Genomic DNA, 27,690 nt, shown 5'->3' with positions numbered 1-27,690 from the left:
GTGTTGGTTTGTCTTTTGATGGGTCAGTCCTTATACTTGTACTACTGTCTCGTATATACATTTGCTGACCCATAGTACAAACTATCTAATCAGGATTTTCCTCATCTTTGAATATGCAAAGTTCAGTGTCAGACTTGGAATTGTGGTTATCATGTCTTGTTCTTAGGTCAGTTTGCGTTGGATGCATTCATTTGCATACATTTATGTGAATTGATCTTGATGGAAAAGCATCATAATTGTATGGAATTAAAGTACACCAGCTACTTGAGTAAATATCAAATAATTTCAGTAACTTGTGTGGTGTGATGATTGCTGTAATAGTCCTTTAGACTGAACACCAAAACTTGGTCTTAGGTCTTGAGACCAAACAGACAAACAAAGTGACTGGCTGTTTGATTGCCCTCAGTGATGTAGTGGTAAATAATCATTAAGGTAAACTATGACCTCCAGTCAGTGATCATCATAGGGCAACAATTATATTTTCAGAAAAGCATTAGTTATAATTCCCCCCCCTTTTTAAAAGACCATATCCTTCAGTATACCTCACTGCAAACATGAATTAATAAAAGTCAAAGTCAAATCCTTATAACTAAAACATGAGTTTGATACTATTTACCATCATGTATACTATTCATTTATGTCAGCAAAAAAGTTAAACTATTCATCAAACTAGAAAGTTGCGTTTCCTGGAGAAAATGTGTGGGCTAGCTGTAAGTGGGTGGTTGCTAGGTGATTACAAGTGGTTGCTAAGGTGGTGACTAGGGTCTTACTTAGTGGTTGTAAGTTGAGTTGATTACTAGTGGTTTCTAAGGTGTTACTAGGTGGCTGCTAGGTGATTACTAGTGTTTGCTAGTTAATTACTAATTACCCCATTTTGATGAGATTTTGTCTCTCAAACCCAAATCTGAGAATATTTTTAGTGTTGGATATGATTTTGTCCACAATTCCATGACTATCTGTATTGTAGGTTGAGAGACAACAGTAAAACTATGATCAAAACGGTCATTATTCTACATTCTCTAATTGTGTTAACTTCTTGTAAATGAAATATTGCTGAAGTTTAACAATTCATCAATTTGCTGGGGACCCCCTGGGACCCCTTCAAGGACCCCGGACCCCACGTTGAGAACCACCGTTCTAGGTGATTTACTAGGTGGTTGCCTGGGTGTTTTATAAGGAGACTGTGTGTGTCTGTGTGCATGTCTGTATGTTTGCATGCATGTGTGGGCGTGTGTATGTTTGCAGTTGCAGCAACTACCTGCAACTCCATTCTTCCCCTTCTCTCTATCTCTCTCTGACTCGTCAAATGGAGATTGAGAGATGGGGAGAACCCTTGTGTTTGTGTGCCTGTGTGTATGTCAGCTCAGCAGCACACCTGGGCCTTGGCCTGGGCAATTAAGGCATCACCTCCTCTGCTCTGAACATTCTATGTGACTATGTAGGAGGAGATGGCACTCATGTTTTGAGGGTGAAAAAAGAACGACATAGTGGGCTTGCCTACAGCTAGCCCACGGAGGGTAAATAAATGGGTTTACCCCTCCATGGTTTACCCTCCTCTACATCCCCGTTTGCGGTGTTGGTCGTGTGGTATAGTGACCAGCAGATGGCGCCCTTATACATTTTTTCCCATCTCTACAGCAGTGTTAAGTGGACGTGTGTCAGTAGGTCTGGATGAACGGGACTGACACAGCAAGATCGCCTAAACGTCATTGAAGCTTTATGGCCCCTATAGTAGCACTAATAGCCTACCCAGATGACGTAATTAATATCCGCTTAAATTAATAATAATAACCTCTTAAATGAGATGATGTGACCTACTCAGCAGCTTGTTTAGGCCTATGTTATTTCCACATCACCTAAGATTTGTTTTCCAACATTTAAATGTGTAGGTGCATCTATTCAGTTAGGTTGTTGCCATCATAATAGGGATGTAGTGGAGGGTAAACTCAGTTTACCACCTTTTTTATTTGCAGGGTAGAGTAACTGATTTTGAATCATCACCCTGGATAGTTTACAATCCGTTTTAGTTACAATTACATTACTTAACTAGGCTACTGTTTCAACTCTTGAACTTTGAAACGTATTAAAAGAGTCTTCAATTCATATTTGTGGATGTAAACCTATAATGGAAGCTGTTGTAACGAAATTTGAGCAACAACGGATTTTCTGTCGGGTTTCATATCCTCTTCTAATCCATACCATACCTGGATTGTTGTCCAGGTATGGATATGGATATCCAGGATATCCAGTTTCCATAGTCGGAGAAAGTAAATCACAGGAACATTCCAGAACAGGAAATAACAGGAAAATAACATTCAAAGCGTCATAAATATCACTACGAGTAGATAGCCATCGGTGTTTTTGTTTCCACGAAGGCAAATTGACAACGAGTAACTCTCCTCCCTCCGCTTAACACAACAGACGTCTAGTCAAATTGTGTAGTAGCCTACAGACTGCAGAACTACGTAGTCGGTCAGTATAGTGTAGCAGTAGTCTGTAGTGCTAGCTAGTCGGTCAGTGTAGTGTAGTAGTTGTCTGTACTACTAGTTAATTCGTCAATGTAATGTAGAAGTACAGTCTGTAGTACTAGCTAGTCGGTATAGTACATACAGTCTCTGGTCCTGCTGGCTGCTGAATGAGTCCTGGTCCTTTGGGTGTTAAGAGGTTGGAGGGCTCACCCAGACCATCCAGTTAAACAAGTCAAACTAGACCAACCAGTTAACCCAGATCAACCAGTTAACCCAGACCAACCAGTTAACCCAGACCAACCAGACCAAGCCGCCACCTGGACCACAAGCTAGTTCACCCTGCTGGAGTATAAAAAGAGCAGACCAGCCTCAGCATCTCTGACACAACTCACCACTGGTGTACTGAACTACACAGAGCAGCCTCAGCATCTGACACAACACTGGACTCTACTGTAGGCTACTAGGCAAGAGGCTCTCTTCAATAAGTGGACACTGCAACAGAATTTGGTGAGCTGCTTTTCATTTCTCTGTTTGTTTTTTTAGTCCAGTGGTTATCAAATTGGGGTCCAGGGAACCCCAGGGGTCTTTAAGGGGCTTTCCTGGGTCAAATAATTAAATTCACTAGATGTTATTCCACTTAGAGAATGTATTGTAGTCTACAACTATTCCAATCACTATTATCTCTACACATACAGTTTTGATAGTTATACAATTGAATACTACATAAACAACAAAAGCTCCATGGCCTATTGTATGTATATTTGAGGTCAATGATTGCCTTTATAAGACAAATGTGGAAGCCTAATATTTTTCTAGAGGCGACCACACTGACCATGCAGGCCTACTATTTACTATAGCTACCTACAACAACCTACCTACTGTCAACAACAACAACATGCTGGGCTGCTTCATAATTTCTGTAGTTATTTGGAAAAACATGAAATGTGCGTATTAGGCCTATATCAGTTGGACGTGAAATTGTTTGCATTTTGAAAATGTCATGATTCATTACACTTAAGTTGGTTAATTGTGTGAATCCATTTGTTTCAGGTAATCAACTGTGACGTGTCTGCTGTCCGATGATGATCCCGCCGGGGGATTGTCTGTATGCAGGAAGGAAGAGAAGGAAACCCATCCAAAAACAGTTGAGTACCCTTCTCTGAATAGTTAATTCATCATATAAGAGTTGAAGATGAATGAACCTACAGTACCCATCAAAAGTTTGGGGATTGAACACCTGATTGAGCCATTTTGATCTAAAGGCACATGCTTAAATGCTTGAAATTTGTGTCTTAGACAAATATAAATAGAGAAGTTGATGCCTTTTGTATGAATTTCTTTCCAAAGCCTTTGCCTTTCCATCAAGGCAAAGGGCGGCTACTTTAAAGAATCTAAAATATAAGATAGTTTTGATTTGTTTAACACTTTTTTGGTCACTGCATAATTCCATTTGTGTTAGTTCATGGTTTTGATGTCTTCACTATTATTCTAAAATGTGGAAAATAGTAATAATAAAGAAAAATGTGGTGTCCCCAAACTTTTGACGGGCAGTGTAAATATATTTCTCTATAGAATTTACTTAAAAATAATTTCAAATATGCTTGTTTTGTGTTCTGTTGCTAATTTCCTGCTAAATCTGCATATCATATGCAGCTCGATCGCCCTGTGTCTGATTAATTTCATTATCGGTTCTAATGCTGGTATTATAAGCCTTTGGGTGAGTTTGGTTGAGTACTTGCCAACAAACCTGTTGCGCAGATGGTGTGTTTTTCCTCTGTCAGTAAAGCTTAATGGCAGATAGATTGTGCAGCTACAAACATATCTATTATATCAGCTGTAATAAAGTATTGATAGTCCACTTTCTGTAATATGAAGAGCTGTAGACTTTGAGTAGACACTTTAAATGAATGAGGGTGGAAGTACCTGATTTGCTTTCATAAATGTATAGAATCAAATTCTGGTTTATGAGTTTAGTGATTAACTTACCAAAATATCATTGCCCAGTCTGTCATGCCGGAGCAAAATTCAGATGTAAAATGTGTACCTTTACATGTATATTGCTTAATGATTGTAGTTCAGTGTAATTTGTTGGCACAAAAATAGTTTGCACAGCCATCATCACGGAAAGCACAATAGCAATGTTCAGAAAAACATTTTGTTGTTTAGGTATAATTTAGGTATTGAACTGATATCGCCATCATTTTTCAAGTTGACTAGGCTTTCATTTTTAATTCAATTTTTAATTAATTTTTAATTTAATTCATAGTAGCAAAAAAGCACTGTAAAATTGACAAAAGATCAAGTGATATAATTTTCTTGAAATAACCACACTTTTATTGAGTTAATCAAGTTTATTTCATTTACGTTTATTTTCTTTGCAATCAAAATGTTTGAAAAATATGAAATTGCAGATATGAAAAAAATTGCAAATGTTTTTTGTCATAAAAGGAATTCTAATTGCATTGTAAAATACACATTATTTTACTAGTTCACATGCAGTCATTTTTTATTCATTCTGTGGATGGGAGTTTCATGCTGGTTGTGCACTATCACATAATTAAATCTGAAATGTCTAAATAATAATAATGAACCATCCTCTACCTTTGGATACCTAATATGGTTATTCATAAATGAAGAGGATATATATATTGTAATTCTAGGATGATCCCTCAAATAGTGTCTGTTTCAAGTTGATTTGTATAACTTCACGTATGTCTGACCTGACTACAAATTGTAATTCCACTATGGTTACTGTTTAATCCGTCCTATTTATTATTACCTGGTGTAATTTGCACAGTCTTGCACTACTCATAATACTTTGAATCTTCCAATCCACTGCTGGACTGGATACTCAGTATCCCTCTATCACAACTTTTATTCAACTTTTATTGTACTGCAACCATACTGTGTATATACGTATACTGTGTGTATATGCATGCATACATATATACATACATGCATACATACATACATACATACATACATACATACATACATACAGTATAGGGTTATCTGTATAGTTCGCTGTCTATTGTATGTCCTGCATTATCCCCTTGCACTAAATGTGAGGTCGTGCTGTCCTGTACCATGTGTGGACTTTGGACAGGTTACTGTATTTGTTGTTGCTCCTCACCAAGTCAAACTCCTTCACATTTATTATACCTGGTGAATAAAATTATCTGATTAACACTGATGGAACCAGAGTCCACAAGACACAAAATGACACAATGTTTTGTTTTTGTTTTTTTTGTATTGTAGATTCGAACTGAATGCCTTATTCAATTATGAATGATTCTTTTAATTCTTACCACACAGAAAACGGCTAACATGGAGGCTGAATAATGGAGTGGTAACGAAATGGCCATTCAGTCTGAATATCAGACTAGGGGTGTGGCTCTGTCGACATGCTTAGCATCACCCATGTTGTGTTGGGCCTCATGTCTAGCCCACGGTACACAAGCCTGGCTCAACAGCAAACAGGCTGAACACAGTTGTCAAATTCATCTGCCAGTGGCTTTTGGGTAGTGAGATGCTAAAAATGCCATGATGCTACAGTTCTCTACCTCCACTGGTTGTTTCTCTCGATGTGGACTAATATCGTTTCCCCCTTTTCTACCCACCCCCTCCCCACACCACACACACACACACACCTCTCTCTCTACGTTGCCTCCTCACCAGGAAGCCCTCCTCGGCCAGTGTGAAGACCAACCCGTCGAAGCGTCACCGGGACCGGCTGAACGCTGAGCTGGAGCGGCTGGCCGGCCTGCTGCCCTTCACCCCAGATGTCATCTCCAAGCTGGACAAGCTGTCAGTGCTGCGCCTCGCCGTTTCCTACCTACGAGTCAAGAGCTTTTTCCAAGGTAAGTAGGGATGGAGGACAGTAGTGTTGTCACCAGAGGTGGGGACTTGAGTCACATGACTCGGATTCGAGTCAGACTTGAGTCACAATTTTAATTGCTGGAGACTTGACTTGATGCATGAAGAGAAGACTTGAGACTTGACTTGACTTGTGGTGACTTGATTTTGACTTGTACTTTGATGACTTGAAAAGGTTTCTAAAGTCTTGACTTTGAGATTTGTTCTACTACACAGCTGAATTTAAATTCAGTTTTCTGAATTTGTATGGAATGATTGAATTTATTGAAGTTGAAACTGATTATAGAAATCAAAGTCATGATGCTCTTACCAAGTTTTTATCCTATTAAAACCATATTGCATTGAAAAGTCCTAGATATTTAGTTTTCTTTAAGATATTAAATTGATACTGGACTCTTGATTTGTTCTGACTTGACTTGCTGTTCTACATTTAGACTTGGGACTTGACTTGAGACTCATGCCTCAAGACTTGAGACTGACTTGGGACTTGCGCAGAGTTGACTTGATCACACTTCTGGTTGTCACAATGCCAGAATTTTTACTTTGATACCAGTACTGCATTTAATATTTAAAAATGTGATACTACTACAATACCATAGCAAAAGCGAAAAAAAACAAAATCTGCACATTAACTTGTTAAAAATGGTCACACAAAAAATAATTTCACATTCAGACCAATATGTTTGTTTTTTTCTGCGAGAGGCTTATTTGATTTACGCAGAACAGTGTAATGTTTAAGGTCTTGGTGAGCTACAAATAGCGGTGTGAGATTCAGATGTTTCTTTAAATTTGTAAAAAAATATTATTTAAATTGCTCCAATTTCGCACATGCATAGTATGATAATATTGTAATTTTAAACAGATGTATGCATATATGAGATGAATTCCTTCCTTCTTCATTATCTTTGTTATCAGTTCAGTGGTGGTTGGAGCCAAATGCTTGTGTACAACTTCTAGGCTGATATCTATTACATTGCAAAATGTAAATTAGTGAAATATGTAATTTCATGAACTGATTTTTAAATAAAATATCTTGATAACTAGATCTAGTTTTTGTACTGTATCTTCATTGTTATTTTATACATAAAAAGTCACCAGAGTGCAGGAAATAAGGTCAGTTTAGGTGGACTTTTTCTTATTTTAACTATTACAATCTGCATGACTACGCCCTGTGGAGGTGACGCTGAAATGGAATTTCAGCATGCAGAACACATTTGGTGAATGTATCCAGTGTTTATAAAATTCAATATTGAATTAATATTTTGCAATGGTTACCATGACAAAACTAGATGACAGAGGGAAGAGTGGAGGAGTGGTGTGTTTGTCTTACACCAGTGGGTCAAGAGCTTCTGCTAGTGAGGGAAAGCTCTGCGTTTTTCTGTCTCCTATGTGTCAAGAACTTCTGCCACTGTGGTGTGGTGAATGTGTGTGTGTTTTGGTGGTTGGGTGTTGTGTGTGTGCGTTGGGCTTTGGTGGGTGGGTGCTGTGTGTGTGTGTGTGTGTGTGGTGCGGCAGCAACCTATAGGTTAGAGAAGCTTGTGACCAGAAGGTCGCTGGTTTGAGTCCTACAACCAGCTGGGAAAATGTGGGTGGGGAAAGTGAATAAGTAACATTCTCCCCTCCATCGATGACCATTGTTGAGGAGCAAGGCACTGAACCCCCAACTGCTCCAGTGGAGCAGCTCAGTGGAAAATAGAAGACTGTGGTTGTACTGGTCAGCTCCCAGTGGCCAACAGTGGAAGACTGTGGTTGGTTGTACAAGATGCTGTAATTAATTCTCCAGTGAAACAATACAAATCATCATTAGGTAATTTAACTAACGCTAAAACTCTCCATTGTAAAAATAACAAATAAAATTCTTAAAGGTTTGATGCCTAGTATTCAATAGTAGGAAAACACTGGTATATGCAGCTGTACTACTGGGACTTTAAAGCAATTAATAGGCCATTTTTGCACTTTGGCAGCCCCAAATGGCAGTGAGTGGTAACTTTTTTGGCCAGTCTGCAATCGCTGGATTTCACTCTCGAGTTTTGATTCATCATTCCCTGTGGCCCGAGTGTCCATACCCATCACCAGAATTTAATTTGAGTAAATAGGGTGAATCTACAGCATCTCAGTTAGTGGGGATGGGAAGCTCTTCTCTACTGCAGCCCCACTTCCTGATTAAGGCTGATAAGATGGCTGGATTTTTACATAAAAATCTGGACTAGCGCAGCTTTAAATACTACAGTACAGGAAGGGATGATCAATTTACATGCCAAGCGACAGGACAGAGGAAAGGCTAGTCTAGTCTTGTTTATTTATATAGCCCTTTATCATGCTAGTATAAGCATAACACAGCATTTTGCATATAGCCACATCAGCTTGTGTTCATCAATTCATCGCTGCAGGAAACCAGTTCTCTAGCAAATAAAAGTGACTTGTTCCAGGCTGAAAATATTTTATAATTGATAGCATCTAATGTCAATGAATGGGGAAAAACGATACTAAGAACTATACTTTTGAGTCGAATAATAGGGTTTTATAGCAAACAGTGGCGAGCATGAAACATAGCATCTTTTAATCATTTTCAATGCTCAGATGGCAAGAATCATACAACTGTATTTTCTCTGTGCTGTATTTATTTATTTACACTTTTTTTTGGGGCAGAATTGTGGGCCAATAACCTCCTTAAGTTCTTCAATCCCCCGACTGAGTGGATTTGTGAGGTGTTGAGTATGTTCAGCACTAGCTGAATTTATATTTTTCTCAGGGGTGTTTACTTTCAGAGACGGTAACAATTTTCTCCACACACATTCACCCTCCTTTCTGTGTCGATGACAAGCTTATATCATTTTGACCAAAATGAAAATGTAAAACATGTGAGAGGAACCTTGATATTTTCTCTACATGTGAGCTGACCTCTGTCCATGATCTAGTCAAAGACAGCCTTGGTAACCCGGAGAACATGTGATGGATATACATACACAAGCCCTCTCCTGGCTCAACAGCACACAGGCTGAATACAGTAGTCAAATTCATCTGCCTGGTGGCCTTCTGAGTTTTTTTTCCCCTCTGTCATTTTCTAGTGGCTTGGAGGGTGGAAGGTTGGGTAATGAAACAGATTAAGAGTCAAGGTCATCCACTCAGTTAACCGATGATTGTTGTCACTGTGGGGATTAAGAGGAGCTTTTTGACCTGAATTGGCGACATGTCAAATGTGGTGTCAACCAGGCTGATATTTATGTCGGCATACAGAGAGATGATCAGTCCAATCCCATGTGCCCTCTGGTGTGGAGGCTGTCTTGTAATTATCTCTGATATCTACAAATCCAGAAATGACTTATCCTCATGAACATGAACAACTATTTTGGGTACCACTGGGGAATCTATAGCCTTTATAAACTTTTTGGTCAGATGTCGTGTTATCAGTGTTACTGGTCACATATACCCAATGGACATTTTCCTGGTATAAAATACTAGATATTGGGAGAAATCTGCAGGCGCCTGGATAGAGTCCAGCTCGAAACTGATTTTCTGCTTAAGGCACATTTCTCCCTCGAGTTTAAAATTTCAGTTGGAGCAAGCATCTTTTTACCTCAGTTTGCGCCTAGAGCCAAGTTGTGTCCACCTCACTCCATTCGCCTCCTTCCACTGACTTTACATGTGTTCACTCCAACTCCAACTGAACGTAGGGTTGGAGTGAGAGGAACAATGAGTTACAGTGAATCTTTCTATTTTGTGCATTCAGCACCTGTTAATTCACTGGGACAACAGATATCAAGAGAAATACTGTTTAATTGACACACCTACTTTTCCTTAAAGGAATACGCAGACTTTTGGCAAATAAAATATTGAATCAACTCTGATCGTTTGTATGTTGCTTTTCAGATGATGCAAAGCTAGCTGGTAGTGCTCACTGGTAGTGCTCATGTAGTGCTCACATGAGATGTTCAACAAGCAGGTGTCCACATACTTTTGGCCAGGTTGTGTATCTCCTGTGTGCTATCAATCATATTTGACATCAATGGGAAACTCATTGAAAATTGATTCTTGATACTTGACTTTCAGGTCAAGTATCAAGTTGTGTAGTGTTTGTCTCAGTTTGGCCACCGTAGTTCTTGTGGGCATAACTTCTGGTTCTGGGAGAGACGGGGAGGGAGAGGGTGGAGGTGGGATGAGCTGGAAGTTTCTTTACAATCTGTGTTGTATTCAGTGGCTAGATGTTGGAAATTAGTGAATGTAGTTTTAATTTTCTGAAAGATATTTTCCTCTCCCTCTATTTTTCTCTCTCTCTGCCTCCTCTGGTATGTGTCTGTTGTTGTCTGGTGTCAGGTCAGTAATTGTACAGATTGGGCTGTCACTATAACAAAGGCCGACGTGACTGACCCCCTACCGCACCAGACAGTCCAGTATGATGCTCAACAGGAGCAGCTGTGTGTGTGTGTGTGTGTGTGTCTGCCTGCCTGCCTGCCTGCCTGTGAAATCCACCACTGAGGTCTTTGTTGGCCCAACACTATTGTTGAAGCCTTGTCTAAATCAATTAAGCTGGAGTTAAGGGGTGTGTCTGTGTGTATATACATGCCTGTGTGTGTATATACATTTGTGTCAGTGTAATTTTGGAGGGATATTTACAGGGTTCCTACACAGGCCTGGAAAGTTTGGAAATGTATGGAAAAAGATGTTGGTAATTTCTAGCTCTTGAAAAGTTTGGAAATTGCACAAAAGTTTGGAAAAGTATTTGTTGCTGTGAAGAATCATTTTCATCTATAAAGTGATATGGCAGAGTTAGTAGGGGGAAGATGACTGTAAATCATATTCAACACCAAAATCATCTAACAAAGAAATTAAAGTCTAGAAAAAAAGTATGGAATTTTGAAATTGAAACTGTGTAGGAACCCTGTATTTAAGGCTTTGTTCAATATTCATGATGTTGGTGTGTGTGTGTGTTGGTGTGTGTGTGTGTGTGTGTGTGTGTCAACAGTATATACACTCAACTAGCTAGTACCAGGGGGTGGGTCCTACCAGCAGTGTATGGCTGTGTTTATCCTGCTTTCTGTGTGCAGTTTGCATGTTCTCCCAGTGTTTGCATGGGTTTGCATGGGTTTTCCATGGGTGTTTGCTCCGGTTTCCTCCCACAGTCCAAAGACATGCAAGTCAGGTGAATTGAAGACTCTAAGTGGCCCGTAGGTGTCTATGTCTATGTCTGTCTATGTTGGATTGGCGTTTCCCTGCCTTCCACCCAATGCATGCTGGGATAGGCTCCAGCCCCCCGTCACCCTGAACAGGAATAAGTGGGTATAGAAAATGGATGGATGGATAGTGATGGATATGTAAAATAATGACGTAGGCTTGGTGTGATCAGCCGGGCGAATGGTTCAATCTCATTACACAACAGTTCAATAGTGTTCATGAGTTGGTACATGAGAATATCACAAAGTGCATTTGTTTGTTTTTATCTTCAGATGAAAGCATGAATTAAAGAACAATAACAATTTGCCCAGTACCAATCAGTACTAATCAATTCTTGAAAGACTCTTTCCGTTTTTGTGGATGTGTTGTTTTTTGACAGTCAGGAAGCCGATTTATTCACTTCAACCCAGCTGAAGGAAACAAACCTAATTCATATTTTATTTTTGACATTTCAAAAGTTTGTGTAAAATTCATGGGACAGTTACTGCAAAACGTAAAAGGCAGACAAATTCCAAAATCCTCTCTCTCTCTCTCTCTCTCTCTCTCTCTCTCTCTCTCTCTCTCTCTCTCTCTCTCTCTCTCTCTGCGTCAATTACTCTACCTATTCCTCTCACTTTCTGTCTCTCTGCTTTTATAAGGTATTGACAATGTAGATGGGTGTACAGGAGGCTGGAGTTATGTAATCAGATTACCATAATCTCATTACGTGTAAGGCACTGCTCCCCAGTCCTGGCTATGGGCCTCACTTGTTTTTGAAGGCCGATACTGTTACCAATATTTTTTTATTTAAGATGCCAACATTTAATGTTGATTTTCAATCTGATGATATCTTCAAATTTTTCCTTTTTCGTACCAAATAATTCTAAGCATTCAGTGTTTCCCCCAGAATGTAATTGTTGTCGTGGTGGAAAAGCATTTAGACCATCATGGAACACAAACTCTTCATTGAAACCCAGACTAATTAATTGTTTTTAAAGTTAGCAGCTCTTATGAAAAACAACAAGTTTGTTACTCTTCCTTTTATGTTCCACTTTCCCTACACTTTAATGGCACGAGTCTGCTCACTGAATCATGGATCATGGCTTTTGACATAGTTTTCTCTTGGATTTAAGAGGGGCAACATCAAGAGCAGCCAAACAACACTGTTGAAAAAGAGAGATAATAGTCCAAAGTAGGGAAAATAGGTGAAATGCAGGTGTTCCAAGAAAAGTTCAGGTAATTCAAAGTGCAATGCAGTAATGTATGTGTGTAAGTAAAATTTTATATAGTTCAAATCCAACCTCCTTACAGTAACATGAAGTGATAGGACATAGTATTAGACTGTCCAACATAGTCCTCACTGTTGACTTTGTCTTTGAATGTGTTACCTCAGATTTCTCTAGAAGATTCCCAATGTTCTTCCACATAAAACTGTTTTCTCCAAACTTATTATGGATGTATTCTGACTGGCCTGCACAACAACAAAGAAACCAATAATATTCATATTCAACTCCTTCAAGAGGGTATTCATATTTTATTTCACTACTGTATGTGAGCGTCACAATAATGTTTTATCATTGTGTTCATGGCTTTTGAGCAGGTTTTAGTAGAATGTGTACAAAACAAAATATACCTCTGAATGTGAGCAGTGCTCAGTACCTAATATTTTCCCAAACAGCAAGACATTCCATGCAACTGCTGGCAACGCCCAGCAAAAACCTAGTTTTGCAATAATATCCATTTTTGCAGAGTTGAGGAGAATTAGTTTTTTTGTAAATTCCCATGTATGATTGCCCCTATACAATATGTTGTCATTGATTTGGCTTGGTCTATTTGTCAAGTATGAAAACCTTGCAGCTCCAATTTTTTATTCTTTCTTTTTCTTTTCAGGCTTAGGCTGCATCTAGTTTTTATTTTGCTTATGGAGTCATTATCTTCGGCCCTGTGAAACGCATGCAAAATGTTATTTTAAAAATGTGTGGTTTTAAAGTTTAGTTTAAAACGACTGTTTCATTGCCCCTGAATTCTAAAGCCTGATAGTCTTGATAAAGCTGTAACAAATTGGCTTCCATGTCAACTCAAATCTGTTATCATTTTCCAAGATTTCATCGGTTAGGCATGATCACATGGTGGTAGAACCCACACACACACAGGCCCTCTGTCACGCAGGTCAACTATTAGAATGGTTAGGCCCTCATTGATTAAATATGCTTGATTACACTACAACCCAGAGACACACACACACACACATATGCAGATATGGATACACACATGTAGCGTGTGTTGACATGAACACAGACACCCCTCCTTATTCCTGCAGGGCAGGTGTTAGTGGGGTCCATCAGCTCACACAATGGAAGCCATCAGCTTGGGTGTCAACAGAGGCTGCGACCTAATTGGTGGTGGAAAGAGCTGCCACGATTGTCACGATCATGGCCATGCTGTCCTTTGTTCCTGTGTGGGATGGCGCCACATGTCTGTCTGACCAAGCCTCGCTTCCACGACATCAACATTAGGCATTTTTACCACAACTAATTAATTTAGTAATTTACTAACCTCTAAAGTGGGGGTTCTTAATAATGATCAGTGACATTTTCAAAAAAATAAATACTCTACGCTACTCTATGATTGATTGATAGAGCACAATAGTGATTCAACCTATAGCCAGTTCATGAAAGCTTTTACATGTTGTTCTAAACACACGGCATCTGGTAGGTTTTTCCGGGGAACAATCCTCTGGTGCACAGGAAGTGATTCATCTTACATTTAAGCTACAGTTTGTTTGGAATAAAAGAAGAACTTGGTAGTTGGCATGAGCAGTGATAACCACCATGGCTGAACAGACAAAGAAAAGAGTGCCACCTCCAGAAACTCAAACTTAAATAACAGAAAATCTCTGGGAAGTGCAGTGCAAAAACATCACCGCAATGACCGCTTGGCACAAATTATGGCAACAAATTTAAAAAATCAGGATCGCGAGCATTACCCCTTTAAATCTTTTCAGCCCAGGATCCACGTCTGCCATTACTCCCCCAACTTACCAACTCATAGCTTAAAGGAATGCAAGTTTATTAAAATCAACTTATCCATTCCACTTATCTATCCAGTGATGAGATCATAGACACCAAAATCATCCATACGTCCCCAGAACATTGTTGGCTCCAGTGCCACATGCTAACAGTTGTTGCTAGCATACACTATGTTGAGTGATAGTAGGCCACTAGCATTATTCTCAAAAGTGAGAAGACTGACTTTTTAGTGCTAGAAAGTTGTTGGACGCTTTTATTATATTGCCTGCAGATTCATACATTTTAAAAATGAAATATTATCTCAATATACAGTAACTGATGTAGTCAGATTTGGGAACTATTTCAGGTGAGCAACCAAGTATTCATCCGATGCATCATGATTTTTAGCTGTACACAGTCTCCCATCATCCACCACCTTTGTTTCCTATGGAAATAGGGAAAGTAGTCCTGCTAGTTCAAAACGCCTACCTTATTTTTCTGAATTTTACCAATCTCCTACACAAAACAGCCAGACTTGGCTGCATAACATTTAACATTACGTACCATTTAGCTTTAGAGCTGCTACGAGTTCTCATTTTCTCTCTTTTTGAGATGATGTGGCCTACTAACATTGAACAGAAAGTGTATGGTAAAGTGTTAGCTTGGACCACCGGAGCTAACAATCTACCGGGGGAACATGGATGATTTTGGTGCTTATGTTCTTATCACTTAACAGTTAAGTTGACCAACACAGCAATCTACAAAAACCTGATATATTCCTTTAAGGCAGGGTTACTCAAATGTTTTCATGTTAAGGACTCCCAAATTGACCCACATTACCCCAGATGCCCCTTTTTGATCTGATTTAGTCCACGGACGCATATGGGAACATTTTAGTTGCTGTTGATTTAGTATTCAATTGTAAGTGGGGAGATAATAGTGGTGAGAGTGGAACCTATGATTTAATTTTTTAATTCTTAAACATTCTCTGATTGGGATAACTGAATTAAAGTGTGTGTACTGTCCCTTTAAGGCTGTGCTTGGTGGCGTTTGGTTTGCGTGACTGGAACAGACTGAGGTTCTGACCTCAGCCATGCCATGAAAATGATCTGCAACACACTGCAGACCTGGCAGGCAGACAGAAGGGAGGAGGAGGAGGAGGAGGAGGAGGAGGAGGAGGAGGAGGAGGAGGAGGAGGAGGAGGAGGAGGAGGAGGAGGAGGAGGAGATGGGAGGGAGGAGAGGGATAGGAGAAGAGGAGGAAGGAGAGGAGTTGAGAGGAAGAGATGGTAGAGGAGAAGAGAGGAGATAGAAGAGCATGAAGGAGGGGATAGGAGAAGGGAAGAGAGCAGAAAAAATCAAACGGGAGGAAAGAAGGAGTGAGCAAACTAAGAAAAGAGATGAAAAGGGAGGCAAAGGGAAAAGAGGAGGGATGGGAGGAGAGAAGGACAGTGTCAAGGGGATATAAGAGGAGAAAAGAAGATTGGAGAGGAATGACAGTGAACAAGAACAGGAGATGATACAGGAGAAAGAACAGGAGAGAGAAGTAGAGAACAGGGCTTCTCCAGCAGGTTAAAAAAGATTTCTGTGTTCTTTCTGCAGTAGTAGGTCTGAACTGTACTAAACAATATATGAATGATGTTTAACACATGCTATTTTTAGGTAGACTCTCACCACACATGTACTCCCTATCTCTTATTTTGGGGGAGAGCGGGGTAAGATGAGCCAGAGTCGGAGGTGGACGACGTGACATCCGATATGTCATCCACCTCCGATATGACAGAGGTTCGTCCCTGACCACAGCAAAATAAAAACATTCTGTAAAACCTGCAATGACATTATATCTTCTTTGCACATTTTATTTATTCATGTATTTGTTCAGTTATGTTTTTTGTGAATTCATTCTTCATTTGAAGGCTGTAATGTAGTAGAGTTTCCCCTAGCATTGAGTGGGTGTGGTGGATCACCCTGCATTAGAGAGTTTTGGTGCCCCATGATGGTCTAAATGCTGAGGCTTTTCCACCCTGACAAGAATAAAATTGTGGGGTAAACACTGAATACTTGGTAATTTTGGCATGGAAAAGGTCAAATTTAAAGGTCAAAATGTTGCTTATCGGCGTCTAAAGTATCAGTATTGACCCATACTGGTCGAACCCTAGCCATTGTTAAATCAGTGGTGGTGATACATTCCGGTACTAACAAGAAAGTGGAATTATTGCCTTTACAATCAGTGGATCCAATGATCTGTTTGCTTTCATTTGGGACAATATGGAGTGTTTTGGTGCATGATCTTCAGTTAAATTTCTTCAGGCACAATCTGTTCATATTAGCAGAGTGAATGGACTTATGGTTGGCATGTGGACTGCTTCTATCCCTGTCTCATTGACTACGTTTACATGAACTGCAATAATCCGACTATTGACCTTATTCTAAATAAGACAATATTTCGATTAAGGTGTTTACATGAGTTGCTTATAGAATATTCCATTCATATTCCCGTTTACATGCTACAGAGCATAGTCCAATTAATGACTGAAGACGCACGCCCACATTACGTCCGAGTTTCCCTCCGGAATTTAACCTGAAACTCTTTCTGTCATGTTGCTACCGTGGAAGGGACAAAATGTTGGGACTTCTTTTTACCGGTGGCAGTCATCTTTTCTTCTGTAAACAAGTTGTGCAACACTCGCTGGAAGCTAGAGCATGCGTCGTCAAGCAGTTGGATTGCCATACGTGTCGCAAAATGCTGCGAAAACTCCGATAGGACGTCATAGTGCGATTAAGGTGTATACATGTCTACAATGCACGTCAATGAGCACGTTTACATGGACTGCAATATTCCAATATTAACCCGATAAAGACAATACTCTGAATAAGACACTGCCATGTAAACAGCATTTTCTGATTACCTTAACCCGAATAAGGTCATAGTCGGAGTAAGCAATAGTCGAATTAAGACGTGGAGCATTCTGATCTTAGTCGCATTATTGAAGTGCATTGTAGACATGTTGTCACTGACATATCTTTCTGTTGTCAGACGACTGCGCAACTATAAAAAAGTGATTCAATCGAGGGTCACAAAATGCTAACTGGCTAATGGTAATTTCTGTATTGTTAGCATTTTGTGACCCTCGTCTGATAACAGAAACAGAAAGATATGTCAATGACAACACCTGTAAAAAATGAGACTATATGAGAACTAAAACAAATGCTTCCACCCCATATTTCAGGATGTTGACTTTCAAATTAACTGGTAAGAATGCAGCTAAACAAAAGAAGAATGAAAATTATGAATATGGAAACAAAATATAACAGGGACTGTGATTGAATGTTTAGAGCCTCGTCTGTCTACTTAATTCTTGCACAACCCCTGGCTGTGAAGCCACACCTACTCAATATTCCATCTATCCAGGCTGCAGGAAAATACAAAATCCAACAAAATTTACTTTTTGTTGCAAGAAACAGTTTTATGAGCATAAATGTACTTAGTACTTGTCCTATGTGGCTGGTTCCATCGCAGCCTTGTTGAAATGGAAGTCTTCGTAAATGCCTGGTCACATGACACATAGTGCTTACCATTACTAGGATACAGGGGGTAACTCAACTTACCCACTGGCTCATCTTATTCTGCTCTCCCCTAAAATAAGCGATAGGGAGAAGATAGAGAGATAGTACATGTGCGGTGAGAGTCTATAAACAGCACATTTCCTCACATGTTGATGACTGACATCTAGAGGCCAGGACACATCCCATGGTCAGCCAATCCCTGCGCCCCATTTCTCACAGCTGTCCAAACGGACAACAGCCTTGACCTTAATCAGTCATTAGTCAGTCAGTACATTTTGAATTTTAAGGCAGCTGTCAGACTGTGAGGAATGTAGACAGTTGGTTGAAATATAGAAAATAAGATTGTAAAAGGTGGTGTCGTTCTTGGTAAGTGTGCAGATTGAGTTTTGAATCATTTGAGCAATCAGTTGGTAATAAATAAAGGCTACAAATCTGAGTAACCATTTGATGCCATATGGTACATCTACGGTTCTATTTAGAACTACGGCTGGCGATATAACCTCGAATCCATATCACGATATGTTGTCACATTTACTTCAATAACAGAATATTATTTAATTTATTGTTATTTCATTCAGATTTTTTACCTTGGTGCACAAATATTGCATTCTCTTGTCATAGCCCTCTGTCAACTACAGTCCTGCAATAATCAGCCAATCATTTACCATTGTCAGAAGAAGAGATCCACTCTACTATATTGCTACACACCAGTAGGTTGGTTCTTTAAGTATCATATCATAGTAGCCTGTTTGGCAAAATGTTTTGTTAGCACTGCCCAATCTTAATAAAGCTGGCAAAAATATTGTTGTCATGGATAAATCATTCACTGCAGTTGCAAATGCACATTGTGATACAACACTGGACGAGCGTGCATCACTGACTACAAGGTGAGAGCACTGTTTTGTTGCCATTGGGACTAACACTGCCTAGATCGTTTTAATTGGAAAATTTGGAAATTATTAATAAAAGTGCACAAACAATGTAAAGCCAGAGTACTATTCTCACTGCCAATGGCTCCACAATTGGCCAATTTATGATGGTCAAGTTTCTGTTCCTTATGGACAGCCGACAAAATTGGTACTCTGTAATGGATGTGATTTAAAATGTAGTGAAGTACAATGCCTCAGTAAAAACATACTTAAAGGAATAGCTCATCCCCCTCTGTTCCCCCTTTCCTGACTCTCTTTCAACTGTACTGCCCAATAAAGCAGAAATTCTCTGAAAAATGTGACTATTAGCAAAAAGGTTTCTTAGGGGTTGAGGTTAGAATTACGATTGGGTTCAGGCAGGGGTAAACCAATCAAGTTGCATTAGGGGTAATGGTTAGGTGTATAGCAGTAATGATTAAGGTTATGCTTTAGGAGATGAAAGTAAATTAATGGAATTTCCTCACTAGTATAACACATGGTTTTGTGTGTGTGTGTGTGTCTATATGTGTCTCTGTGTGCATATGTGCTTGCTTTAATGTGTGTGTGTGTGTGTACATACTTGTGAATGTGCAATCCTTTGTATGTGTTTATATGTGAGAGGTTAAGTTGGCTTGACAGATAAAAGTGTGTGAACACTGTTGGGGCCAGAACATGCAGTAGGCTTTTAACCTGAAGTGCTCAGGCCTCATTGACCCCGTCAAGAGCTATTGGGAGAGCGGCATACTATACACACACACACACACACACAGGCACACAGTGTCATCTTGCTAATGAGACACCAATTTCCTGCCCCATACCCTGATATACTCCCTATCTAGCTACCACACACACACACACAAAACTGCAAGCATGATAGCAATGCTCTCTGGCGGAATTATTAGCTCCGCACACTTTAGGAGTACCTTGGTTGCGTTTTTCTGCCTACCGTATGTTTTGCATTTGTTCATCTACATTCCATTTAGTATTCATTTCATTATCACATTTCATCCAGTCATTTCTGAAGAAGATTGCTGCCATCATACAACAAGAAAACTGACAGCAGTCTCTGTCTTCAAATATTTATGTAGTTCTTTTTGCTGCATGGCAACACTTAAGTTCACAGTCTATGTAAAGTGGAGAGCACTAGCTAGTTTAGTGACGAAGCTCCTAGCACAATAAATACTGAACACACAGAGGGGAAATTGCAGCCAATATTTTGGTTGTACAATGGTAGCAATCCTTTCACTGCACAATGTTGAAGTGGTAATGCTTGAGATTCTCATTGTTTTTGCACTGCACTTCCCAGAAATCACTTGATTGATTACCCAGAGATCAGTGTGGCTAGTGCTGTGATGTCTTTTTCCTTGGATTTCCTGTTGATGAAGTTTCTCTAGGTACTGCTCTTTGTAAAACGCATCACTTCCTGTGTGCCAGAGGATTTCTCTCTGGAAAGACCTACTCAACACTTGACAATCACTGTTGCCAACTTGACAATGTTGACGCTAGATTTAGTGACTTTTCAGGCTAACCTTAACCCTGGTGACTTATTTCTCAAAGGTGACTAGCAACAAATCTAGCCATTTTTTCAGACCATGAGGAACAAAGCATTTGGAATTCTGTATGACTGATGATAATTTGTGCTACACAGCGCATAGCCCCTGCCTCCACTGAGAGCGGGGGGCTGTAGCAAATATTTGTCTTTCATGAACTGGCTATAGGTTGAATCACTATTGTGTTATATTGGTGATACAGATCAGCAAAACGGATGTATATGACAATTTTGCTCATTATTCCTTTAAGTTCAGAGCTCCTACAGAGCTTACTTGTCAAAAAGCAAAGTTGTTTTACTTTAACAGTGGATGGGTGGATGAATGGATGCAGGGATGTTGGACAGACAAATGGATAGATGGGTGGATGAGTAGATGGTGCTCTGAAGGCTGCCATTGTTTGTTAGTTGTCAGTCATTGTGTCATTGTGTGATACAGCCAAGTTACAGACTTCACTTCTCCACCCACTGTATTGTCTCATGAACTCTTTCTCTATACCCTCCTTTTATTCTAACCCTGTAACGTGTTAACACACGGAGGAATGCAGTCTGGTGAAAGAAGAATGTTTCCTCTCTTTTTGTAATGCAGTGTGAATGGCCCACTCTGTCTGAGCTGGTTATTCCTCTGGTGTTGCCAGCTTTACGAGACCTTGCGTGATGTTTTGCCGGAATTGAGAGAGCCTGGTAGAAGGGCTAGATTTGTCCCATCTGGCGACCTGTAGTTCAGGGTCAGTGGTTTGTCACCCCATTGCACCCAAAGGCGCCGGGTTTACGCAGTATGCCCTGCTTCAAGTCAACCACTGCACGGATGGGAAATTCCAATCGAAATATTTAAAGAGTTTGATTTAAAAATGAGAGATGTCCACCTTCTGAAAACAGTGACAACCACTATGGAAATGATTGCTGGCATGAAAGTAAAACTCAAGTTACTAGTTATGTGAAGACCTTTGCTGTTACGTTTCAATACTTGGGGAATATTGAGCAGTGAACATGTTATACAGCAGGTTGTATTCAGGAATTGGGATTTCCTCATGATTCAAATTGAAAAAAATCTGGCATATAAATATTGTAAGCCACAAATCTGAATAAATGCAGTATCATTAGCAAATCTCCACAAAGAGGGGAGTGTGTGTGCATGTGTGTTTGTGTAAGACAGAGAGAGCCTTATAAGTCACGCAAGCAGGACTCCAAACTGTCCCTCCTCTTCCTCACTGAAGCAGGTGTATCCTGTATGCGTGACGTGAGCTTTATACGTGTGTGAAGAGTATCTGTGTTTGTGTGTGTCTCCATACGCACGCAAGTGTGTGTGTGTTGCATCAGGACCCATTGTTTCACCTCCAACATCACACAACCAACTCAACCACATGAACACACACCCCTTTCTCCTTAACCCCAACCCCCAGGGTTGCGTGATGAAAATCTGGAATTTGTGTGTTTGCCAGAGGGAGAGAGAGAGGGAGGGAGGGATGGATGGATGGATGGAGCGCTGGGAGTGTGGTGGATGGATGGAGGAAAGCCCAGCCCCCTTCCAACTAGAGTGCACAGTAATGAGATCATTGCATGGATTATCGTGTCGCTACGCCCCACAACTGATCTGATGAGAGCTGGAGGGATGGATGGGTGGATGGAAGGAGCAATGGGAGGGTAGATGAAGGCACGGGGGGAAGAGAGGCCGGCTAAGAACTGGTATTTCTGAAAAAGATCTGTTTGTCAAATAGAAATACCATGCAACATAGCCAGAGTCAGATTTTAGACCTGGGGCCTCATTTAGAACATTCATTATGGGCTCATAAGTTGCGTGTCCCAATTAATTGCTACAAATTCAAGGTGTTAAGTAAGTTATAAAATAATGGAGATGCTGTGTCAAGTCGGTGTGTTCACTCTTTCCAAAAACAGAAGGCACAATTAGGATATCTGGGTCTGCCGCAGCAGTCTCATCTTCTTGTAACAGTGGCGGACTGGCCATCGGAGAGAGAGAGAGAGAGAGAGAGAGAGAGAGAGAGAGAGAGAGAGAGAGAGAGAGAGAGAGAGAGAGAGAGAGAGAGAGAGAGAGAGAGAGAGAGAGAGAGAGAGAGAGAGAGAGAGAGAGAGAGAGAGAGAGAGAGAGAGAGAGAGAGAGAGAGAGAGAGAGAGAGAGAGAGAGAGAGAGAGAGAGACCCACCCCTCACGAACGGAGCGTCAGATGAGCCGATCAGACAGCAGTATTTTGGAGAAAAACGTTACAAAATGGATAAAAAAATTAAAGGCTTGTGAAGCTGAGGCATCCTTTACCTCTGTCCTGAACGGAGGAAAAGGACACTGGCCTCAGTGCCTCTCTCTACATGCCCACCCCTTTACCTTTTAATTGTTTATAGTTTATTGTTATTAGACAACTTTATAGTTTATTATAATTTATTGTTACCTGGTGTTGGTTAATTTAAATATTTATTGTTGAAAGTTACCAAATTAAAGTGATAAAAATGGCAATGGCAATCCCTGACTGATTTCATCTGTAATGATATAGATTATATCGCCTTTTCAAATACAGTCCTTTATCATGATGCACTAAATGCACAGCAGCCTGTATCTGTTGTGGTATCCTCACAGTGGTCTGCTGGCGACAAACCGTATGTAGTACTATTTTACATACAGTATACTGTATAAGTAGTGACACTTGAGTCTTGCTGTATTCATGTATGCATCAGTGGGGTGGGGATGGTGGAATATTTGTAGGCTGGATGTGGGCCGGTCTGGGTCAAAAAGTCCAGGGCCATTTTCTTGTCCCAGTCCGTCCCTGTCTTGTAATGTCATGTGGGTGTCACCCTCTTTTTCTGGCACAGTGCCACTAATTAGGGTTTCCCCTGTTATCGAGGTGAAATGTCCATCAAGGGAAGAGAGGTCCGGTGTCCCCTCACCCCCACCAGTGGCACTGACACTCATGTCGATGCATAGCAATGTGCTTCTTTGTGTCAACCATTATATCGGACCATTTACTACTGTACGCACACACTACTGTGGTTGTTGCCACTCAACAAAATTTGCTTCATTGCAAAATTGCTTCATCAATGTTTAATTGTAGGAGTTAAGGGAGCGGAGGCTATAAGCAGAGTGCGAATTATACAATGACAATCGGGGGGGTCAACTTTTTCTCCAGGGCGTAAAGGGAACCCAGTACAGCGCAGACGCGTGCTTCAGTAAACTGAAGTCTTACAATCCTTACAGCGTCTTGCTTGTTTAACGTAATGTCTGCAGTCTGTAGATGATGATAAATCAAATCCATTACACCAGCTCATGGGGCACGTACCACACAACAACTTTTGTAGTCAGGGGTCACCAACAAAGTATTCTCTACATAATTGGCAGGGGGGGTCTGGGGGTCCTCCCCCAGAAAAAAAATAGTAATTTAAAACAAATTTCCTGCATTTCTACACCACCTAACCTCTTGGATTAAGTCAAGAAACAGCAACCCTGTATAATGTTAACCAAAAATGTAAAGTTATGTTATATTACTAGATTTCATCATTGAGGTGCTTACATTCATGACTTTGCATAGGCATACTAACCTAAAAACCTATTATGGAATCGCGAGAAAGTTTCAGAGCGACAGACACAGAGCGTCCCCGTAACCACAGTAACTCACTCTCACTCCTGCCTGCGTGCGCACGGCGCGAGAGGAGGGAGAGACGCAGAAGAGCCGCTGACTGAGATTACTCTTAACAGCATGCATGGGAATAAATTAGGCCTACAATATAATAGATTTGTGTATATTTCTTCTCGCTTTCCCCCGATGGTCTGAATAACTCTCTGCTGCACGGTGCTGCTCTGTCTCGTCTGTCCGTGCGCTGTCAGTGTCTCTTTTCGCGCCGCGACGTTATCAGTGATGAATTTGTTTTTCACTGCGTAAGAAAATGGATTTGTGGCGTGAGAGCGTGTGCAAGTGTCAATTGCGTGAGTCTCACGGTCAATACGTGAGAGTTGGCAGCCCTGGCGTCTCCATTGGCTTGTGCGACGCACGCGAGCATAGACTTTAAAGCCTTGTTTGAGCGAGGCAGGCAGACGAGACGTTCAACTAACGTCAAGGTTAAGAAATGGTATGGTCCACTTTAGGGGTGTCTGAAATCGTATTACAAGATTCTTCTAGGCATGAATATGGGAAATATATTGTAATATTTACGATTACAAGTAAGAAGGATATATAAATATTTCGACCCCCCCGACCTGTTGTTTTTACCTCTTTTGGGGGGGTCCAAGTCTTAATTAGGGGGGTCAGACCCCCCCAATCCCCCCCGTAATTCGAACCGTGGCTATAAGGCTAGTCATTCTGACAAAGAACTGTACAGGGGAAAACTATTCACTTTATTTATTTACCCCCGCGTTCCATGGCAACGCGGGGATCAGCGGAGTACTTCCGATTGTGTTTGCACTTCCGGTGGTCGCGGCGCGAATCAGCGGAAGTTGTTTGGTAGTAGTGACAAGTTTGATGAGAGTCTCGACTATTATATATTAGCTAGCTGTCCAACGAAAAATGACGAGTATAATATGTTCAGTAAGAGGGTGCCATAATAATTGGAAGAAACGAAGGGAGTTTTTAGAGCAGGAATGTTTTGAACATCGACCTCAGCTGCGGTCTCAGTGCACTTGTGGAGCCGCATACGACCTGCATCCACCTCCGAAGGAGGACGAAGCTCTACGGCTCTGGTTGAAGGCTTTGAACCTCAAAAACCCACCCAAACGCCCTTTTGTGTGTTCCTTCCACTTTGTGGATAAAAAGCCAACGACAGAGCATCCCTACCCGGAAAAGTGGCTTGGCTATGAAGCTCCGGTGAAGAAACCACGTCGGGTGCTAGCCAGGCAGTCAGGTAAGTCAAATTATCAAGCGCCTCTGTTTGCACGGGTTGTTTGTTGAAAAGTAGGTGTACAGTTTGTAATGATAACAACAACAATAATGGCAAAAAGCAAAGCTGTATCATTTAAAGTTTGTTACCAAATTAATTTAACATCCAATTTAAGCATTCAGTAATACTAGGCTACAAATTATACTTAAAAAACGTTAACACCAGGAATAACACGTTAGTAGACGTCCTTACTGCATAAGTGTTCAAATTGTTTAACGTTACCATCACAGACTCATTCTTGCATTCCCTCACCATGTCACACACAGTGCACAGTCCTTTGCATTGATTTGATATGAAATGGATACCTACTTCTGAAACACCTTGCATATCTATGGCAGTCTGTAGGACCAAACAGGCTAATAATGACCACATAATCTGGCAAAGCACAGATCAGATCATTTGCCACTTGCCATCATTGTGTATAATTTGCTAGTTAATGAAAATGTTTCATTTATAGTAATCTACAGTGGGAAAATTATGTATGTTTATACATATTGTTAAAGAAATACAATTTAATATTTTACTAGATGACAATGCAACACCCAGCATGGAGCATGAGGCTACGGATCACCTGGATGTGCCAAACTCCCAGAGAGATGTCGGGACCCAGTGGGAGGACTGCACACTTGGTGATCACAGCTACAGTTCAGGTCTCCCCCTGATGCCTTTGCCCACCACTGCTGACCAGGGAACACAATGTGCAGAACCTCTCTATAAGACTCTGCTTAGGACCGAAGCTCTCTCTCTGCTCCATACTGGCTTGTCGCTTGCTGCCTTTTATTCGGTGGCTGAACACCTCATACCCCTCTACAAAGGTAGCTTCCAGCTCGACCCAACAGACCAGCTTCTGTTGACTATGATGAAGTTGAGGCTTAATCTGCTCCAGGAGGACTTGGGTGAAAGATTTCGTGTGTCCCAGAGCGTCGTTAGCCGAGTGTTGAGCTACTGGATTGACCTCATGGAAGAAAATATGAGAGACTACATTCCTTGGCTTCCGAGGGAAACTATCCGTGCTACAATGCCCCAGTGCTTTAAAGAACACTACCCAGACACAACATGTATCATAGACTGCTCCGAGACCCCCCTCCAAAAGGCCAGGAATCTTGACTCCCGGGCAGAGTCTTTTAGCCACTACTATGCCCAGAACACCGTCAAGTACCTGGTGGCAATTGCACCCTGTGGCCTAATAATGTTCATCTCCCCAGCTTATGGAGGTAGGAGTAGTGACAAATTCATTACATCTGACTCTGGGTTCCTGGAGTACCTGCGTCCAGGAGATGAGGTCCTGGCTGACCGAGGCTTCACCATCCGTGATCTGCTGTGTGAAAGGAAGGTCAAACTCACAATACCGGCCTTTACTAAACGAGGGGCACAGCTGTCTGAAGAAGACACCACCAGCACAAGGAGGATTGCTAATGTGAGAGTTCACGTGGAGTGCATTATATGCAGACTAAAGCACTTCAGAATTATTTCACAGGTTGTGCCAATCAACCTCGCACCAAAAATAGATAAAATTCTGAGAATTTGTGCTTCCCTGTGTAACCTGCGAGGTGACATGATACATGAAGATGCTGAGTGAGATGGATTGGAGTTGTCAACAGAGCAGCAGCAACAGGATCAAGCCTGTGTCCTCATCTCCAAACCTTTTGTATATTGTGTAACTAACTCTACAGTTGTCCAAACTTGTATATATTTCCATTTATTTGGTGTATATATACTGTATATATATTTCCATTTATATCATTATCTTGTGTTCTTAAACTGTCCAGTCTGTCCAAACTTGTATATAATGTACATATTTCATTTTAACCAGGCCAGGAAGTGTAGGGATGAATAGCCATTTTCTTTAAGTATATTTTTCTCCTGTTTGTTTTTGTTTTATTTAGGATAGTATTATAAGGATAGTATTATTAGGATTAGAAACAAAAGACATACAAACACATGTACAATTATAACAAAGTTCATTGATGGCAACAGCATTCAACAATGAAATTACTTTTTTTTTTTGTAACTCATACATACAACTAGCCACTCAATGTGATAAGTTGAGCATTAGAAAAGGGGAAAAAAACAACAGCAGTGACAGTAATTTCATCTTCATTCATGTGTGAATGCTCAAGTTATCAATTGAAAGAAAAATCAACGCACACCAGTGTCCTAGTTTGGTGCTGGTAGTGGCAAAATAACTACAGAAAAGGAGAAAATACTGCACACTCAAAAAACAGCACCATAGAGAAAGATTTAATGTTCATACCAACATCAAGGTGGTGATCGAAGGCAACATGGCCGAAAT

At 40.6% G+C, this 27,690-nt stretch overlaps 1 protein-coding gene across 1 annotated transcript in view; it reads left to right on the top strand.

The window, feature by feature from the left end:
* Nucleotides 1-3,550: 3,550 nt before the first annotated feature.
* The window catches only part of ahrrb (aryl-hydrocarbon receptor repressor b), a 46,113-nt gene continuing 21,973 nt past the window's right edge, over nt 3,551-27,690 (top strand). Inside the window, exons 1-2 of the mRNA XM_078287581.1 lie at nt 3,551-3,612; nt 6,147-6,328. Of these exons, the coding sequence (XP_078143707.1) occupies nt 3,551-3,612; nt 6,147-6,328 (244 nt within the window). The remainder of the gene's footprint in view (nt 3,613-6,146; nt 6,329-27,690) is intronic.

This window comes from Centroberyx gerrardi, chromosome 13, assembly GCF_048128805.1.
Source record: "Centroberyx gerrardi isolate f3 chromosome 13, fCenGer3.hap1.cur.20231027, whole genome shotgun sequence".
Taxonomy (NCBI): domain Eukaryota; kingdom Metazoa; phylum Chordata; class Actinopteri; order Beryciformes; family Berycidae; genus Centroberyx; species Centroberyx gerrardi.
The sequence above is the reverse complement of the archived record's forward strand: the minus strand, read 5'-3'. Positions and strand labels throughout refer to the sequence as shown.